Below are 20,034 nucleotides of genomic sequence, written 5' to 3'. Positions count from 1 at the left end.
CACAGGTACACCCCCACGCAACCACACGCATACGCACCCACACGTAAACACACATGCACACCCACCCATGTACAAAAACACACGTACACACCCACACGTGTGTGTAAACACATGTACACACCCACACATAAACACACGTACACACCCACACGTGTGTGTAAACACAAATGCACACCCACCCATGTACAAAACCACACGTACACACCCACACATGTATGTAAACACATGTAAATACCCACATATAAACACACGTACACACCCACACATGCATAAACACACGTACACACCCACGCATGTATGTAACCCATGTAAACACACGTACACACCCACACATGTACCTAAACAGACGTACGCAGTCACATGTGCATAAACACACGGACGCACCCACACACGTATGTAAACATAGGTACATACCCACACATAAAGACACAGACGCACCACCCCACATGTACATAAAAACACACACACAGCCACACATGTATGTAAACACATGCACACCCCCGTGTATAAACACACGTACACACTCGCGCCTGTGCATCCACACATGCACATACCACACACGCACATAAACACATGCGCACACCCACCCAGGTACGTGAACAGGCGCACACAGGCACACGTGTGCATGAACACATGCGCACACAAGCACATAGGCACACACATGTACCTAAACACTGGCGCACCCCCACACATGTATGTAACCACATGTACACACCCCCACATAAACACATGTACACACCCACGCATGTATGTAAACACATGTACACACCCACACATAAACACACATACGCACCCACACATGTATGTAAACACATGTACACACCCACACATAAACACATGTACACACACATATGTACGTAAACACATGTACAGTCACTTGTGTGCATAAACACACATACACACCCACACATGTACGTAAACATATGGCCACCCCCTCACATGTACAAAAGCACATGTACACACCCACACATGTATGTAAACACATGTACACACACATAAACACATGTACACACCCACACATGTATGTAAAACACATGTACACCCCCACACATGTACATAAACACACATACACACCCACACATGTATGTAAACACATGTACACACCCACACATAAACACACATACGCACCCACACATGTGCATAAACACATGTACACACTCACACATGTATGTAAACACATGTACACGCCCACACATGTATGTAAACACACATACACACCCACACATGTGCATAAACACATGTACACCCCCACACATGTATGTAACCACATGTACACACTCACACATAAACACACATACACACCCACACATGTACGTAAACAACACCCGTACGCACCCACACATGTGCGTAAACACACGTGCACACCCACACGTGTACACAATCCCGCACACGAACGCGCACCTGTACGTACGCGGACACAGACACGAACACTGACCCTCACGCACACGCTCCGGGGTCACCAGCACCCCAGGGCCACCACCGGCACCAGCATCACCAGCACCCTGGGGCCACCACCAGCACCATGGTCACCGGCGCTGCAGGGCCACCACTGGCATCAAGGTCACCAGCAGCCCAGGGCCACCACCAGCACCAGGGTCATTAGCACACCAGGGCCATCACCAGCACCCTGGGGCCACCAGCACCCCAGGGCCACCACCAGCACCAGGGTCACCGGCGCTGCAGGGCCACCACTGGCATCAAGGTCACCAGCAGCCCAGGGCCACCACCAGCACCAGGGTCATTAGCACACCAGGGCCACCACCAGCACCCTGGGGCCACCAGCACCCCAGGGCCACCACCAGCACCAAGGCCACCACTGGCAGCACAGTCACCAGCAGCACCAGGATGACCAGCACCCCAGGGCCACCACTGGTACCAGGGTCACTAGCACCCCAGGGCCACCACCAGCACCCCAGGGCCACCACCAGCACCAAGGCCACCACTGGTAGCACAGTCACCACCAGCACCAGGATCACCAGCACCCCAGGGCCACCACTGGTACCAGGGTCACCACTGGTACCAGAGCCACCAGCACACCAGGGCCACCAGCATCCTGGGGCCACCACCAGCACCAGGGCCACCACTGGTACCAGGTTCACCAGCACACCAGGGTCACCAGGACACCAGGGCCACCACAGGCACCAGGGCCACAACTGGTGCCAGGGTCACCAGCACCCCAGGGTCACCGCTAGTACCAAGGTCACCAGCAGCACCTAGACCACCAGCACCCCAGGGCCACCACTGGCACCAGGGCCACCACTGGCGCTCCGGGGCCACCACTGGTACCAAGGTCACCAGCACCCCGGGGCCACGAGGACATTAAGGGTTCCACAGCTCCTGGCAAGGAGGCGGCCAGTGACACTCAACCCAAGAGCGATGTCACACGTGGCGTTGGTGGCCGGTGACACGTGGCCCATATGTGGGAGGACATGGAGGTGGGCTGGGTGGGGGGGAGGAGGGGACATTCCCCCTCCCCCCCGCCCTGAGCTCAACCTTGGTACAAGCCACCAGCGAGTCCCCCGTACGGTCCCCACCTACCGCAGCGGGCAGCAGGGCCAGCAGGCCATGGCGGAGGGCATCCCGTAGCCCGGCAGCATCGATGGCGGCCCCTAGGCTCAGCAGGGCATCCTGGGGAGAGAGCAAAGGGGTCAGGGGACCATCCCGCGTCACCTCCCCCGGTCACCCAGCCACCCCCCCGCAGCACCGCGCCCACAGCCCGTCTGGGCTCAGAATGTCCCTTTTTGGTCAATGGCTGTCGGGGAGTGGGGGGGGGGGCGCTGGGCATACTGGGAGCACTGGGATGGAGAGCCGGCACCAGCGGGGTGGCGTCCCCAAGGACACCTGGGCTTGCAGGGACATGGCCCCGAAGCCACACGTGGGGATGCACAATCCTGCGCTAGCCACACCAATGGCTGCGCTAGCCACGCCAACATCCGTGTAAGCCACGGCAACATCCGCGTAAGCCACGCCAGTGCCTGCACCAGGCAGCCAAACACCATGCCAGCAACTGCACTAGCCCAGATACCAACAGCGCTAGCCACGCCAATGCCTGCACTAGCCAAGCCACTGCCAGTGCTAAGCCACACCAATGCCTGCACTAGCAAAGCCACCCCCGGCTCTAGTTCCACCAATACTTGCACTAGCCATGCTAATACCTGCATTAGCCATGCCAGCATCTGCACTAGCCACACCAGCACCTGTGCTAGCCATGTCAATGCCTGTACCAGCCACAGCACCTCCAGCACTAGCTCCACCAGTACCTGCACTAGCCACGCTAATACCTGTCTTAGCCGTGCCAGCATCTGCACAGGCCATGCCACCCCCAGTGCTAGCCAGACCGACACCTATGCTAGTGTCATGGTCAGGACAGCTAGCCACACCACCCCCAGTGCTAGCCACACCAATGCCTGCACTAGCCAAGCCACTGCCAGCACTAGCCATGCCAGTGCCTGCATTAGCCACACCACCCCCAATGCTATCCATGCCATATACCTGCACTAGCCATTCCAGCCCCAGTGATAGTCATGCCAATACCTGCACTAGCCATGCCAATACCTGCGCTAGCCATGCCAGCACCTGCAAAAGCCACACAAACACAGGCGCTAGCCATGTCAATGCTTGCACTAGGCATGCTACCTCCAGTGCTAGCCACGGCAATGACTGCGCTAGCCTGCCACCCTCAGGACTAACCATGCCAACGCCTGCGCTAGTCACACCAATGCCTGCACTAGCCATGTCAATGCCTGCACTAGCCACGCCAGCACCCGCAAAAGCCACATCAACATGTGTACTAGCCGTGTGAATGCCTGCACTAGCCATGTCAATACCTGCACTAGCCATGCCTATGTCTGTGCTAGCCACAACCACCACACTAGCCATGCCACCTCTAGCGCTAGCCACACCAACGCCTGCAACTAACCATGTCAGTGCCTGCTCTAGCCATGCCATCTCCAGCGCTAGCCACACCAATACCTGCACTAGCCATGCCTATGTCTGTACTAGCCATGTCAATGCCTGCACTAGCCATGCCAGTACTTGCACTAGCTACATCAATACCTGTGCTAGCCACGTCAATGCCTGCACTAGCTACGCCACTCCCAGTGCTAGCCACGCCATTGCCTGTACTAGCCACGCCGACACCTCGTCTCCGACGGGGCAGGCAGGGCTTGGGACAGGCAGGGCAGGCAGGGCAGGGAAGGAAGGCAGGGCTCAGTGCAGGCAGGGCAGGCAGGGTGAGCAGGGCAGGCAGTGAAAGGCAGGCAGGGCAGGCAGGGTGGGTAAGGCAGGCAGCACAGGCAGGGCAGGCAGGGCCTAGGGCAGGCAGGGCAGGCAGGGCAGGCAGCACAGGCAGGGCAGGCAGGGCAGGCAGGACCCAGCGCAGGCAGGGTGGGCAGGGCAGGCAACCTAGGCAGGGCAGGCAGGGCTCCATGCAGGCAGGGTCCAGTGCAGGCAGGGCAGGCAGGGCAGGCAGCGCAGGCAGGGTCCAGTGCAGGCAGGGCAGGCAGGGCAGGCAGCACAGGCAGGGCCCAGTGCAGGCAGGGCAGGCAGGGCAGGCAGCGCAGGCAGGGCAGGCAGGACCCAGCACAGGCAGGGCAGGCAGGGCAGGCAGCCTAGGCAGGGCAGGCAGGGCTCCATGCAGGCAGGGCCCAGTGCAGGCAGGGCAGGCAGGGCAGGCAGGTCTGGCACGGCAGGCAGGGCAGGCAGGGCAGGCAGCGCAGGCAGGGCAGCAAACCTGGCTCCCCTCCCCTTAAATATTCGAGTCGGTGCCGGTTCCTTTGCATTAATACACGGGGGCCACCCCGGACCTGTCCCCGCTCCCCACCCCACGCCCCCCCTGGGCACCCAGAGGGTGCAGGGGCCGGGGGGGGGGCGCACCCTGGGTCTGCCGCAGGGTGCCAGGCGAGCCGTGGCCACCGCCGTGGCTCCCGCCAGCCGCCCCCCCCGCCCAGGGAGCCCCGCGGGCAGGAGGATTCCTGCCGTTCCCCTGCCAGCGCCGCCATAAATCCCCCGGGAGAAAGCTCGCGGGCGCCCGACGTCGGCTCGCTGCCGACGACCATCCCCGGTGCCACGGCGGGGACCCTGCGGGGACCGTCCCCAAGCCGGTGGCAGCCCCTCGGCCGGGGCCGGCGGCGAGGGCGCTTCCAGCTGAAGACATGGGCACTGGTTTTATTCCAACAGGGCCGCATCTCCAGTCGCTTACTCACACTGGAGACACATGCACTGTAGAATACAGCCAGGCCTCGGCCGGGTGACCGTCCTGCCGTCCCTCTGTCCCTCCGGTCCCTCCGCGGGGGCTCGGCATCCCCGCCGTGTGCTGAGGGGGAGACGGGGCAGAGCCCGAGCGGGACGCCCACCCCCCCACCCCGGGGCTGTTGGGAGCATCGAATGGCGGCGGCACGCTGGGCGCGGGGACGGACAGGTGGCAGCTGGAGGCGGGTGATGGGTGTAATGGGGCTGGGAATTCGGGTCCGTCCCCGGAGCGGGTGGAAAAAGCTGCAGGAGCTAAAAAAAACCCATCCCCACGCTGAGGAGAGAGCGGCGGAGGCAGGCGGCGGGGGGCGGCTGCTGGGGAGGGCATCCCGCTCATCCCGCTCATCCCACCCATCCTGCTTGTCCCACTCATCCCACTCATCCCGCTTGTCCCACTCATCCCGCTTGTCCCACTCATCCCACTCATCCCACTAATCCCACTCATCCCGCTCATCCCAGTTGTTCAACTCATCCCCCTCATCGCCCTGTCCCACTCATCCCATTCATCCCACTCATCCCACTCATCCCACTCCACTCATTTGTCCCGCTCATCCCACTCATCCCTCTCATGTCACTCATCCCACTTGATCCATTCATCCCACTCATCCTGCTCATCCCACTCAACCCACTCCTCCCTCTATCCCACTCATCCTGTTCATTCCACTCATCTCGCTATCCCACTCATCCTGCTCATCCCACTTGTCCCCCTCATCCCCCTCATCCCACTAATCCCAATCATCCCTGTATCCCACTCAGCCCATTCATTCCACTCATCCCATTATCCCACTCAACCTGCTGATCCCACTCGTCATGCTTGTCCCACTCATCCTGCTTGTCCCACTCATCTCCCTCATCCCACTCATCCCAATCATCCCTCTCATCCCACTCAACCCACTCATCCCATTCATCCCACTCATCCCACTCCACTCATTTGTCCCGCTCATCCCACTCGTCCCTCTCATGCCACTCATCCCACTTGATCCATTCATCCCGCTCATCCCACCCATCCCCCTTGATCCACTTATCCCACTTATCCCACTCATCTTGCTCAACCTGCTCATCCCCCTCATCCCTCTATCCCACTCATCCCGTTCATCCCACTTATCTCACTATCCCACTCATCCTGCTCATCCCACTTGTCCCACTCATCTCGCTCATCCCCTTCATCCCACTCATCCCACTCGACCCATTCATCCCACTCATCCCTCTATCCCACTCATCCTGCTCAACTCACTCATCCCAATCATCCCAGTCAGACCTCTATCCCACTATCCCACTCATCCTGCTCGTCCCCCTTGTCCCACTCATCTCGCTCATCCCCTTCATCCTGCTCATCCCACTCGACTCATTCATCCCACTCATCCCCCTCATCCCTCTATCCCCCTCATCCCACTCAACCCACTCATTGTGCCCATCCCGCTCCCATACCAACTTCCCTCTGCCATGCTGGCAGTATTCCCGGTTGCTTATCCCGGGATGCCATAGCCACGGCCGCGCTCTGTACCCTCCCGTGCGCATCCCATGGGACGCTGGGCTGGGAGCCCTGGGCACGGAGCCCACGGGCCACCCGCCCCCCTCCCGGTTTTAGCCATAAATAGCCTTTCCCGAGGCCCCGCTGGGGCCCCGCTGTCAGCTCTGTTTATGGCTTTTATTTAATGACCCCCCCTCGGGAGCTGGAGCGGCGCCTGGGACACTGGGAGAGCCAGGAGCCACGGGGTTGGGGGGGGGGCTCCCCTAATTCCTGTTGGGGAAGAGGGATGTGGGTGATGTGCCGGGTCCCCGCGTTCGCCGGGGGGGTGACGAGCATCCTGGGGCCACTGTGCAAAGGGGTTGGGGGGGGGCACGGAACCCCCCCCAGAAGCCCCCTTCCTGCCCCATCCGCAGCAGGATGCTCTGGCACCCGATGATGAGACGGGGCCACCAGCCACCCCGTCCCTGTCCCCGGGGATGTCACCCATCCGCAGCGGGTGGCAGGGTGCGGGTGGCACCTCCCGGTACCCATCGGGATGCGGGGGGACATAGGACACGGCGCTGGGTGTCACTGACAACGCCGGGAGCTGAGGGCGCTGCTCCTGAAGAGCAGGATAGAGGAGGGGAGCAGTGCCATGTCCCTGTCCCTGTCCCTGTCCCTGTCCCCCTCCCTGTCCCTCTCCCTGTCCTTGTCCCTCTCCCTCTCCCTGTCCCCCTCCCTGTCCCTGTCCCCCTCCCTGTCCCTCTCCCTGTCCCCCTCCCTGTCCCTCTCCCTGTCCCTTTTGCTCTCCCTCTCCCTGTCCCCCTCCCTGTCCCTGTCCCCCTCCCTCTCCCTCTCCCTGTCCCCCTCCCTGTCATCCCTGTCCCTCTCTCTGTCCCTGTGCTGGTCCTCGTGCTCAGACAGCATCCGTGGCCCCATGGGACAGTCACCCTGGGACCAAGTGTCCCCTGGGAGGATGGGGACACCGGCCTCTGCGTCGGGACTGGGTGACACATGCCACACTGTCCCCATGGGACCAGGGCTGGCACATGCCGGAGCCGTTATCTGCCTCAAATATTTCCCACCGGAGCCGCGGGGGTGATTAATGAATCAGCTCATTAGAGTAAGCAATTTGTCTTCGGCCCCCTCCCCTCCACGAGCCAGGGCACAGCGAGGCCCCGCACGGCACAAAAACCTTCGGAAAACCCAAAAACCTTCGGAAAGCACAAAAACCTTCGGAAAGCCAAACCTCACGGCAGCCCTGCCCTCTTCCCCGTGGAAAATTGCACCTTTTTATTCCCCCCCCCCATTTTTTTCCCCACTTTTTTCCTTCCAGAGAGCAGCGGCAGCATCCCCCCCACGCCAGGCTCCGACAGATCCCGCTGGGATGGAAAACCATCTTTTCCAGTGGAGGGAATTCACCTGCAGCAAAAGTGAGGTGGGTTTGGGGTTTTTTTTTTCCAGGGAGGGAGGGGGTTTCTGGGACAGATCCGTCCCCATGCTCAGCCCCGCCAGCCGCGGCAGCTGGGGCTGTCCCCCCCACCTCCCCCCCCAGCCCCAAACAACCCCCCCACACACCCCGGCAGCCTGTCTGGATGTTTATGGAATAGAGAAATCCCATCCTGGCCAGCTTCCTCTCCGGAAAGGCTCCTCTCACGCTTGCTGTGGGGAGGGAGGGGGGACAGGTTGGGGACGGGGGTCCCGCTTCCCCGCCCCCCCCCGGCACCCGCGCTCGCTGGGTCTCGCACCTCACGGCTTGAGGATAGAGACGGTTTTTCCCCCATGGGGGAGCTCAGGGGTGATGCTGCCCCATCCAGAGCCCCCCCAGCGTGAGGGGTATCCCCCCCGCTTCCGGAGCAGGCAGAGGCCGGATCCAAGGCAGCGAGGGTCCTGCTGGGATGCTCAGCCCCCTGGAAGATGGGGTTCCTCTCGGGGGGCGGTGGGGGGGGGGCACTCAGGCGCTTGGCAAGTGGAGTTAGCGCCCAAAGAGCTCAAATCCAGGACCTGCCGCCCACCAGGCTCGGCTCTAACCCGGGGGAAACCGAGGCACGGGAAGGGAGGCAGCGGTACGCGGCGCCTGGGAGCATCCTGCTGCCGGAGGGATGCGGAGCTGGGGTGCAGGGTGCCCCACCCTGCCTTGTAAAAGGGGGGGGACAACAAGGGCTGGGCGTCCTGCCCAGCTCCCAACCTGAGGACAGGGGTGCTGGGCTGAGGGAAACCAGACCCACAGCCTGGCTGCACCCTGCCACGGCTGCGGGGGCACCCATGGGTGCTGGCCCTGAGGAGGGGCTGGGCTGGGGGCGGGGCGGGGGGGGAATGCTGGCATCAGCCCAGGCTTCGGCAACAGCCCCTGCCCGCTGCGGGGCCGAGGAACCTCGAGGAAATGAATCATCTCCCAGCCCGCCTTCGCCCTAAAAACTCCAAGGAAATTATTTGACCGCCCGCCACCCTTGGAGCTCGGAGGCGTCCGGCTCCCCGCAAACCCTCCCAGCCCGGCTCCTGCCCCTCCCGCGGGATTTTATCCACCTGGGAACCGCGAGGGAAATGATCCCAATTAATTCTGTAAGTGGATTAGTGCGTTAATGCCAACCCCCCCCCTCCCCAGCCCTGGTGTGAGCGATCGCCTTGGGGATGAAGCCGGACATCGCTCCGTCTGGAAGGAGTTCATCCCCCGCCCTGAGCTGGGGCACCCAAATCAAATCAGAGTATCCCAGATGCTGAGTACGCAGAACTCCGTGCCCACGGGCATCACTTCCCCCCCACCAACCCCCACCCCACCCCCCCAGTAGCCACCTCCCGCGGGTACCGTCCCCGTCCCTGCCCCATGCCTTTGCCAAGCTGCTGGATTGGGATGCAAAGGGATGGGGATGCTTGAGAGCCCGGCGTACAGCGAGGCAGGGAGGGTCTAGGGCAGGGAAAAGCCCCCCCATCACCCCATTTATCACCTCTCCGGCAGCAGATGGGGTGAGAGATGTCAGCCCTGAAACCGGCAGACCCCCAGGGCAGCCAGGACCCCCCCGCCACCCCCCAGCCCCTCTCACACCACCCCCACTGCCTCTCCCAGGAGCACCTCCCAGTGCCCGGCTGGGGTTGTCACCCCACGGCGGTCCCACAGAGCCAGGATTGGGGACCCGGCACCCTCCCACCTTGGGTTTGTCCCATGGGATGTATTTTTAGCCGGCGCTGGCTCGGCCGCAGCCGCCAGCCTCTGGATCTTGTTCCGATCCCCCGTCTGACAGGCAAAAAGCAAATCGCATTTGTATTCCTGCCGCCTGCTCGCTGCCATCTGGGAGGCAGCCGGTCTCCCTGTGCCCGTTCCCGTGTCCCCAGCATGGGGACACCCGGCCGCTCGGGTCACCTTCCCTTGGCCAGGGCAGCCCCAGGGGCTCCCTGCCTGGCCCTAAACCTGCAGGCAGGGACACTCAGTTCCCCCTCCCCAAGCCACAGCTTTGGCTTTCCCCATCACTTTCCCCTCTCCAGGGCACTTTCTCCTCTCTGCACAGGAAGATGCTGGTCCAGGACCCCCTTTCTGCCCCCACCGATTGCCCCCAAGGTGCCCCCCAGGACATGGGGACAGACATCCCTGCTCTTGCCACCCCCTCCAGGGTGTAACGTCAGGGTGCCAACACCACGCCTGCACCCCAGGATGGGCACCCCCAGCTCCCGGGGGAGCAGCCGAGCCCCGTATCCCCCCCACCCCCAACAGGACCCCCAAGCTGAGCCCCAGCAGCCGGCGGCTGGAAGCAAACCCCCCTCCCCGGTGCCCGCGCCGCCCTGCCCAAGCATTTGCCGAGCAATCTGGCCGGGTATAAAAATATCCCCGAGCTGTGATTCATCCTCCTCTCCCGCCTCCCCCTCGCCTCCGGCAATACCGAGCCCCCCAGTCCTGCTCCCATCCCTGGGGGGGCTGCTCTCCTGTCACACACACACACACACACACACACCCCTGCTCCGGCTGCACGGCCCCGTGCTCCGGCCGCGGTGGTTAAATATAGCCAAGCTCTGGCTGTGTGTTAGCAACGCCGAGCTGACAACACGCAGGCAGGGCCGGGCAGGAGCCCTGCGCAGGCAGAGAGCACGGCCCGGCTGAAACATCGCAAGTGGGGAAACTGAGGCAGGGAGTTGGGAAGCGACTCTCCTGAAGGCAGCAGGTCCCCACCGCTTTGCTGTCCCCTCCAGCCAGCTCTGAGTGACACCGCTGAGGTCCCTGTCACCCTGTCTTCGTCCCTGCACTGCCCCAGGATCCCCAGCCCCACGGCCACCATTCCCCAGGGAACGCCCTCCGTCGGGGTGGGGATATGGAGGCAGCATCCCCCATGCCCCCAGCAGCCTCCCCGATACCCCCCAGCTGCATTCCTGACACCCCCAGCCACAACCCTGACACCCCCAGCCACATCCCTGATACCCCCAGGGCAGCATCCCTGATACCCCCCAGCAACATCCCGGATTCTCCCCCCCCAGCAAAATCCCTGATACCCCCCCAGCTGCATCCCTGACACCCCCAGGGCAGCATCCCTGATACCCCCCAGCAACATCCCTGATACCCCCCCAGCTGCATCCCTGACACCCCCAGGGCAGCATCCCTGATACCCCCCAGCAACATCCCTGATTCTCCCCCCCGGCAACATCCCTGATACCCCCCCAGCTGCATCCCTGACACCCCCAGGGCAGCATCCCTGATACCCCCCAGCAACATCCCTGATTCTCCCCCCCCGGCAACATCCCTGATACCCCCCCAGCTGCATCCCTGACACCCCCCAGCAGCATCCCTGACACCTCCCAGCATCATCCCAAATATGCGCCCAGCAGCATCCCTGATACCTGCTGGGGCAGCATCCCTGATACCCCCCAGAAACATTCCTGATTCTCCCCCCCAACAGCATCCCTGACATCCCCCAGCAGCATCCCCGATACACCCCGGCAACATCCCTGACACCCCTCCACAGCGTCCCCGATACCCTCCAGCAGCATCCCTGACACCCCCAGGGCAGCATCCCTGATTCTCCCCCCCGCAACAGCATCCCTGATACCCTCCCAGCAGCATCCCTGGGACAAGGTCCACGGCATCAGAGGACGGAGGGATGGACAGACAGAGAGCAGCTCTGCCCAGCCCCGGCCGGGAAGCCATCCATCACCTCCCAGCCTGCCCATCCCGGATTAGAGCACTGCTTTCGCTCCCAAATTACATTGCTTTAATCTAATCAGGCAGCAACAACCTGTAACCCGAGGTAGCTCCTTAATTACCTCATCTTTTATAGGGGGATAATGAGCGTAAACGGGAAGGAAACACTTCTGGGATATCTCTTGCCTCCCCACGGTCATTTGCCCGGGCTCCTGTTGCAGCAGATGGATGAGGAGCAGGGGCTGGCACAGAGTCACCCTGGCATGCAGCAACGCTGGGATAAGGACGCCCATGGGTGGGGGGATGCCAGCCTCCAGCGCCAGCCACCCCCAAAAAAACCCACATTGGGACCCCTCCATGCCCGCTCCTGCCTCAGTTTCCCTGGGTGTGCAGGGTGGCAGGCGTGCAGGACCGGCTCGGAGAGGCACTGGGGTTGGGAAGGGGCTGTGCTGAGCCCCCCAGCGCCGAGCCCGGAGCTCAGCGCATCCCTCCACCGCGTCCTCCTCGCCCCCGCACTGCCCGCGCTTAACCACAGCCGTAACCACAGCCGTAACCAGCGCCTAGCAGGCACAAAGAGCCCCAGCGTGAGCTCTTCGCTTCTCCTTAAATCATAGAATCAGAGAATCTTCATGGTTGGAAAGGACCTTTGAGATCATCGAGTCCAACCATACACACACCAAAAAAAAACCCAAGCAAAAAAAAAACCAAAACCACCAAAAAAAAAAATATCGCAGTTTTCCGAGTCATTTCAGGTGCTGGTGCTCCACCGGCGAGTTCCAGCCCAGGAGGGTGCAATGGAATCGCAGCGGCCAGCAAGGCATCGCCTGGCTGGGGACAGGAGTCGGTGCTGGGGGGGCTACACCCGGCGGGGGGCTGCACAGGACCATCTGGCGGAGCGGGGCCAGGGGAGGCCCCGGAGATGCTGGGAGGGCTGGAGCCCCTCTGCTGGGAGGACGGGCTGAGAGAGTTGGGGGGGTTCAGCCTGGAGAAGAGAAGGCTGCGGGGAGACCTTGGAGCCCCTTCCAGTCCCTCAAGGGGCTCCAGGAAAGCTGGGGAGGGACTCTGGATGAGGGAGGGGAGCCATGGGACGAGGGGGAAGGGGTTTCCACTGCAAGAGGGGAGATTGAGCTGAGATCTGAGGCAGAAATTCTTGGCTGTGAGGGCGGTGAGCCCCTGGCCCAGGTTGCCCAGAGAAGCTGTGGCTGCCCCATCCCTGGAGGGGTTCAAGGCCAGGTTGGCCGGGGCTTGGAGCAAGCTGGGCTGGTGGGAGGTGTCCCTGCCCAGGGCAGGGGGTGGCACTGGGTGGCCTTTAAGGTCCCTTCCCACCCAAACCATCCCGTGATTCCGTGATTTGCACGGAGTGCTGTGCACGGGGCCATTGCACAGCTAGTGCCAACCATCCACCCAGTCCTGGGCCAGCTGGACCGACGCTCCCTGGGGACACCGCACTCTCCCAGCGGGGGATGTCAAATATTCCAAGCAAAATTTTCCAACCTGCCTCATCCTCCGAGACCTTGGGGGATGCTCCCCGGGTCTGTCCCCGTCCCCGTCCCCCCCCACCCATCCCAGCCTCGCTGATGGAACGGGGCCGGAGTCAAGGTCGCTTCCTGTTGATGTGCCTTTGTCGGGCAGGACAAACGGCCGGGACCGCGGCCGTCCTCCTCAAGGATTTCCCGTCCCCAAGAACATCGCGGCCTTCTTGGAACGGCAGTCCCCGGCCGGGCTGGCTAAACGATTTGCCGCTAATTAGTTGTTGATAAGAGCGGAGCTGGAAAAGGCCGGGGTCTCTCCCGCCGGGAAGGGAAGGACCTTGTTATTTCGGTGGGAAACAAATGGCAAGGAGCAGGAAAGTGGCTGGTCCCCTGCACCATGGGGACCCCCAGGTCCCCTGTCCGTGGCCCCTCCAGACCCCCATCCGTGTCCCCTGGGATCCCCCGTGCACCTCGTAGCCAGGGCAGGGGGGCTGCTGCCTGCAACGCTGCCTGCACATTGGGGACATGGACCCCACTCAACCCCGTGTCACTTGTCCCTAACCCATGTCCCGTGGTGGGGACAGGGACAAGGACCCTGCTCAGCCCCATGTCACTTGTCCCTAATCCATGTACCCTGGCAGTGAAGGGGACATCAACCCCTCTCAGCCCCATGTCACCTGCCCCTAACCCATGTCCCATGGTGGGGACGGGGACAATGACCCCTCTCAGCCCCATGTCACTTGTCCCAACCCATGGCAGGGAGGGGACAAGGACCCTGCTCAGCCCCATGTCACTTGTCCCTAATCCATGTACCCTGGCAGCGAAGGGGACATCAACACCTCTCAGCCTCATGTCACTTGTCCCAACCCATGTCCCATGGCAGGGAGGGGACATAGACCCCTCTCAGCCCCATGTCCCATGGCAGGGAGAGGGACAAGGACCCCTCTCAGCCCCGTGTCACCTGCCCCAGCCCATTTCAGGGCTGCAGTGGTACTGCGGTGACACCCTGGCATCCCTGGGAAGGGACTTGACCCCGCTGCCCTTCTGTTCCCAGCAGGGAGCTGCCACCCTGCAAGGCTGCGGTGCCCATAAATAACGTGCCGGAGGATGGGGACAGGCGGGGACAGTGGGGGGGACAGGCCCAGCTGTGGGGTACACGAGGCCAGGGGGGTGCCCAGACCCGGGGAGGACAATCCCATGGATGGGCTGGGGGTTTCCATCCTGCAAACTCAGGGTAGAAAACGGCCGAGCATCTGCTCGGACCACTGGCCGCATCCTGGCAGGCGATGCCAGCTCCTGCCAGGGCTCGGGGGCCACCTGGGCACACAGAGGACGAAGGCACCCGAAAACCCACATCCCTAAAACCCTCCTCTCATCCCACGGGCACCCCACGCCCTCCCCGCGCCCCAGACCCCGAGCCCTCTCCATCCTCCCCAGGCGGCCGCAGGGAAACTGCTCCATCATTAGGAGCATCCCTGGTACCCGACAGTTGTCACCCCGAGGGACAGGGACATTTATAGCCGCCGCCGTGCTGGCACCCAGCTGTGATGGGTGGCCGGTGCCATCCCTTTGGTGCTGGCAGCTGCGACAGAGCCGGGCATGGGGCCGAGCGACGTTTCAGGCAGTGCTGGAGGGGAGCTGGCACCACGCACGTCCCCAGGACACGGCATTCCTGGAAGGCTTTCCCTGGCACATGGTCCCCTTCCTGTCCCCGCTGGCCACCAGCACCTCCTGGCTGGGTTTTTAGGGTATTCCTAGATGTTTTCTGGTGGATTGGCTGTGCCCAGGCTCCGCTGGCCTGGCTCGGCTCGGGAGCATTGTGGCGTTCCAGGGATGCAGATGGAGAGGGGCTTGGGAACACAGGGAAAAGCCGTGTCCCATGGGAAGGGGGACTCGGAGCGGTGGGATGGGAAGGGGAGACGCAGCGTTCCTGCATCCTCTCCCGGCACGGCCGGCGCTAATGGGATCTGCAGGGTGATTAGGGGGATCGTTTATCAGCCTCTGATGGGATCTGGGAAAATTGAATTCCCGGCCATCTGCAGCTGAGGAGGAATTCAATCTGGGGCAGAGCTTCGGAGCAGGGCCCCGGGAGGCCGGGGGGCTGGCAGAGCCGCCTCCCTCAGAGTGGGGGGTGGGGGTCGCTCCGTAGGCATCTGGACCTCTTTTATTTTCCATATATAAGAGGGTTTGGTGACGGGATCCAGCTCCCAGCCGTCGGGGAGGAGTCTGGGAATGGGGGGGGGGGGGGGGGGGGCGGGGGGGTGTCTCATTACTCAGATGGGGAAACTGAGGCACAGCCAGGGGAGGCCCAAAGCCACCCGTTAAATGGTTCCCAACGCGGGAAGGTTTAGAGAACTGGTGTTTAATGGATCGGCACCCATCCGGGCAGCAGCAGCACCCAGCCGGGGGTCCCATCTCCAACCCCCTTGTCTATGGCCCGTCCCAAAGCCATGCCCAGGGCACCCAAAGGTGCCGGGCTCCATGCGCCCGCCAGAGACGTGGGTGGCAGAGGGATGCACCTTGCGAGGACCTGCCTGAGCCAAAAAAACAGGGAGAAAATCCCCGCTCTGGCTGACACGCAGCTGCCGGGGAGGATTTGCTCCCGGGTTTGGCAGCATCCCTACGGAGCCGGGCTGGGAGCAGCGATCCCCTCTCCTGCGCCAAGAACAGGGAGTCTCAGGAACCAGCCTTGCGCCCCATCTGCTCCCCCCTCCCCCCCAGCATCCATCTCCCTCCCCACACACCCTCTTCAGGGCAGCTCTTCCCTTCCCATGGGATAGGGATGCGACCGGATCCGGCTGCAAAGATCCAGCAGCTCCAGATCCCAGCCCAGTCCCTAAATCCATGGACTCACCTCCGAGAGGGTCGCCTCGGAGCTGGTTTGGCTCCTCAGCCCTGGAGTTTTGGGGACGAGCCTCCCCACGGCTGTGGATGCTCCGCGGGGGGGGCTCAGGTGAGACCTGGGTTCAGCCCTCCCCAGTAACCCCCCGACCGTCACACCAGTATGGGATGAGTGAGAAGACCCCGCTGAATTCACCCCTCTCCCCGCCCTGCACTGCCAGCGATGCCATTGTCCCCACAACAAGACACCGAGTGCCCGAGCCACCCCCTGCCGCAGGCCGAGGGGGGGGCGGTCTCTGCCATCACCTCCCCGCAAAATGTCTCAGCTCGGCTCCAAAAAACCAAGGGTGGCAGCGGCGGCGGTGCCCATCGTGGCTGGGAGGACGACGCTGCGATGCCGGACCCAGCGCGAGAAATTCCTCCCCTCCAGCAAACACCGAAGGTCAAACCAAACCCCCCGCCCCTGGCCCAGCGCTGGCTGCCCCCCACCCGACGCTGCATCTCCCAGCACCGGTGCCTGCATGCAGCCCCCCTGCCCAGTTTGCACCGGGAGCACCCGCATCCTGCTCCTCCATCCTTGGGGTGCACCAGGAGCAACCACACCCCAGCTCCTCCATCTTTGGGATGCACCGGGAGCACCCACACTTGGCTCCTCTGTCCCTGGGGGGCACCAGGAGCACCCACACCCCAGCTCCTCCATCCTTGGGATGCACCGGGAGCACCCACACTTGGCTCCTCTATCACTGGGATGCACCAGCAGCACCCACATCCTGCTCCTCCATCCTTGGGATGCACCGGGAGCACCCACACCTGGCTCCTCTGTCCCTGGGGGGCACCAGGAGCACCCACACCCCAGCTCCTCCATCCTTGGGATGCACCGGGAGCACCCACACCTGGCTCCTCTGTCCCTGGGGGGCACCAGGAGCACCCACATCCTGCTCATCCATCCTTGGGATGCACCAGGAGCACCCACATCCTGCTCATTCAACTCTAGGATGCAGCAGGAGCACCCACACCCGAGCTTCTCCATCCTTGGGATGCACCGGGAACACCCACACCCCGGCCCTTCCACCTCTGGGATGCACCAGGAGCACCCACACCACAGCTACTCCATCCCTGGCATGCACCGGGAGCACCCACACCTTGCTCCTCCATCACCGGGGGTGCACCAGGAGCACCCACATCCTGCTCCTCCAACTCTAGGGTGCAGCAGGAGCACCCCCACTCCAGCTCCTCTGCCTCTGGGGTACACCAGGAGCATCCCCACCCTGGCTCCTCCATCCTTGGGATGCACCAGGAGCACCCACATCCTGCTCCTCCATCACCGGGGTGCACCGGGAGCACCCACGCCCGGCTCCTCCATCCCTGGGGTTCCCCAGGAGCACCCACACCCCAGTGTCTGGGCTCTCCGTGCAGCCCCCCCTGGCCGGTGCAGAGCTGTGTCACCGCAACCAGGCCATTTCTGCACCCCAGCCCCGTTTCCACATCCCTAGAGGTGGCCACGAGCCCGGTGCGATACGCCGTGGGGCACGAGGGGGCCGGGACCCACAGCCCCAAAGTGCCCGGGCACACGCAATGCCGACAGGGGCTCATCCTGCACCCGCGAGCACCCGCTCCTCGGAGCGGCCGGACAGGAAGAGCTTTTGCCAGCGGGGATCCTTAGGGCTGGGGACCACTGGGGTGCCCCCACCCCCCGCTCTGGCCTGGGGGTCCCGCTCTGCCCCCCGGGCCCCTGCGGGGTGGGGGAAGGAAGCCGGCCCTGCCCCGCGTCATGGAAAGAAGCGCCCCGGCCCTTTCCTCCGCTTTATTGCCCTGCTGATGTGTTTGTGTCCGTCGGAGGAAACGCTGGGACAAACGCCCACGGGCGCGTTGTCCCCACGCCGCCACCCCCCCCCCCCCCCAACGCGTTCCCCCGCGTGGGGAAACTGAGGCAGGAGCAGCCCCGCACCCCCAGCATAGAATGGGGAGCAATAGGAGGAGGGGGTGGGGGGGGCAGCACCCGAGCGTGGCCCCCACAGCCTCTGGGTGCAGCGTGGGGCCCCCTCCCAGGCCCTGGGCACTGTGTGCCCCCCCCCCTGCCCCCTCCCAGCTCCTTCCTGCTCAGCCAGGCTGCGAAAGCGTCTCAATTAGGGTTTGATTCATGGGCCAGGCAGCGGGTAATTGCATTGGGGCCGGCGGCTGGGAGGGAGGGAGAGGAGGCACAGCCATCTTCAGCCTCACCCCACAGCGGGGCGGTCGGGGGGAGTCCAGCGGAGGGGGGGGAATAAAGCCCCAAGTCCTATATATATATCCCCTATACACCCCCCCCCACCCCGGGTTTGGGGATGGGGGTCCTGAACGTGGCCAGCACCCAGGGCACCGCCCACGATAGGGGGTCCTGGACCATTTTGGGGGGGGGGGGGTAGGGGGTGGGGGGAGCTGTTTCTCGCCCACCCCCACAGGTGTTGTCCCCCGCCACCCATCCCTCACATGTCACCCGTCCCTGGTCGTGTCCCTTTGCTCCATGCCACTGTGGCATTGCACGATGGGTATGGCTGGGGGGGGGGGGCAGCTTTGCCCCATCACACGTGCCCCCCTCCTCCCCCCCCCACCTCGGTGCCACCCCAGCAGCCCCCAGACCAGTCCAGGTTAAAGCCAGCCCCATCCTGCATCTGAGTGGCTTTTGCCCCACCAGGACGGGGGGTTGTGACTCTGTGGCTCCCTTCCAGGTCCCCCCACACCTCTGGGTCCCCCCGGGGGGGGGGGACGGACGGGACTGCAGCCCACCCAGCTGTAAGCACCCTCCCCAGACAGGGTTAGTTGGGTGCTGGCGGGTCTGGCACCCGCGGGGACCCCCACACCACAGAAAGGGCCGCTTGCCCTGACCAGTACGGAGCCACACGTCCTGTCCCTGTGCCGGGTGACAGCTCTGATGTCCCCAGGCTTCACCCTGCCGCTCCGGGGGGGGGCTCAATGCACCCCATGCCCCCCCCCCACCCCCCCCGCCCCTCCATGGCTGAGCTCCTTTCCCTCCGTCAGCAGCTTTTGGCTGTTTCCCGGAGAGCGTTTCCTTCCCTTCATTTCCCAGTCCCTGCCTCGCTCCGGCCTTGAACCCGGAGCCACCCAGAGCCCACCGGAGCAGGGCAGAGGGGCTGTGCCCCCCAGGCAGACCCTGGCCATGCCGGGGGAGGTGGGGGGGGGCGGGGAGGAACACCACGGCCACGACTCTCGCACCCAAAACCATGGGTGCTGCCTGGCACTGGGGTCAGGGATCTGACACAGCTGGATGGCGAGATGGGGTGGGAGCGCTCCGGGCTGGGGCGAATCCCTTCGGGACCACCCCCCCCACCCCCCTTCCCCAAATTTGGATGCGTTGACGGCGCAGGAGCACAATGGACCAACCATTTTCCCATCCCTATACTGGGGTGCAGCCTTTCCCCCTTCCCCCCCCCCCCCCAAAATGGACAACTTGCGCAAAGAGGGTGGGGAGGACTTGGGGCAGGGAGCTATTGGGGTCCTCCCCTTCCCAGCATGACACCCCCCCCCCCCCGAGGACTTTGCCCCACGGAGGGGGCACGCTGAGGAGCTTTTGGGGCGAGCGGAGCAGGGCAGGGGGACACGGGGGAGCGGGGACCCCGACAGAGAGAGGGGACCCGCATTCCCTGGCACTCCCAAAAGCATGGCACCCCCAAAACCCTCACCACACGAGGGACCCCCGGACGCATGGCACCCCCCCCTAAAGCCCCCCAGCCACCACCACCCACCCCGGGGGTCGCTCACATTGTCCTGGAGGGTGCCCATGGCGCGGCCCCGGCTGCCGGCTCGGCTGCGGGAGGGCGCTGCGGGGCCGCCGGGATCGGAGCCGGGATCGGGGCCGGGATCGGGATCGGGGCCGCCCGGTCCAGCCCATTTCCTCCGGG

General features: G+C 63.5%; 1 protein-coding gene across 2 annotated transcripts in view; it reads right to left on the bottom strand.

Moving 5' to 3' along the window:
* Positions 1-20,034, bottom strand: part of PDE2A (phosphodiesterase 2A) — a 70,716-nt gene that overhangs the window by 16,490 nt on the left and 34,192 nt on the right. Inside the window, exons 1-2 of one of the 2 annotated variants that reach the window (XM_074572220.1) lie at positions 19,895-20,003; positions 2,539-2,628 (exon numbers count right to left, since the gene is read on the bottom strand). In XM_074572220.1, the coding sequence (XP_074428321.1) occupies positions 2,539-2,628; positions 19,895-19,915 (111 nt within the window). In that variant the 5' untranslated portion in view covers positions 19,916-20,003. Of the gene's footprint in view, positions 1-2,538; positions 2,629-19,894; positions 20,004-20,034 lie in introns of those variants that run through there. The other variant, XM_074572219.1, reaches the window with a different exon arrangement.

The sequence above is a fragment of the Larus michahellis genome, chromosome 1 (genome assembly GCF_964199755.1).
Source record: "Larus michahellis chromosome 1, bLarMic1.1, whole genome shotgun sequence".
NCBI classification, from domain to species: domain Eukaryota; kingdom Metazoa; phylum Chordata; class Aves; order Charadriiformes; family Laridae; genus Larus; species Larus michahellis.
The sequence above is the reverse complement of the archived record's forward strand: the minus strand, read 5'-3'. Positions and strand labels throughout refer to the sequence as shown.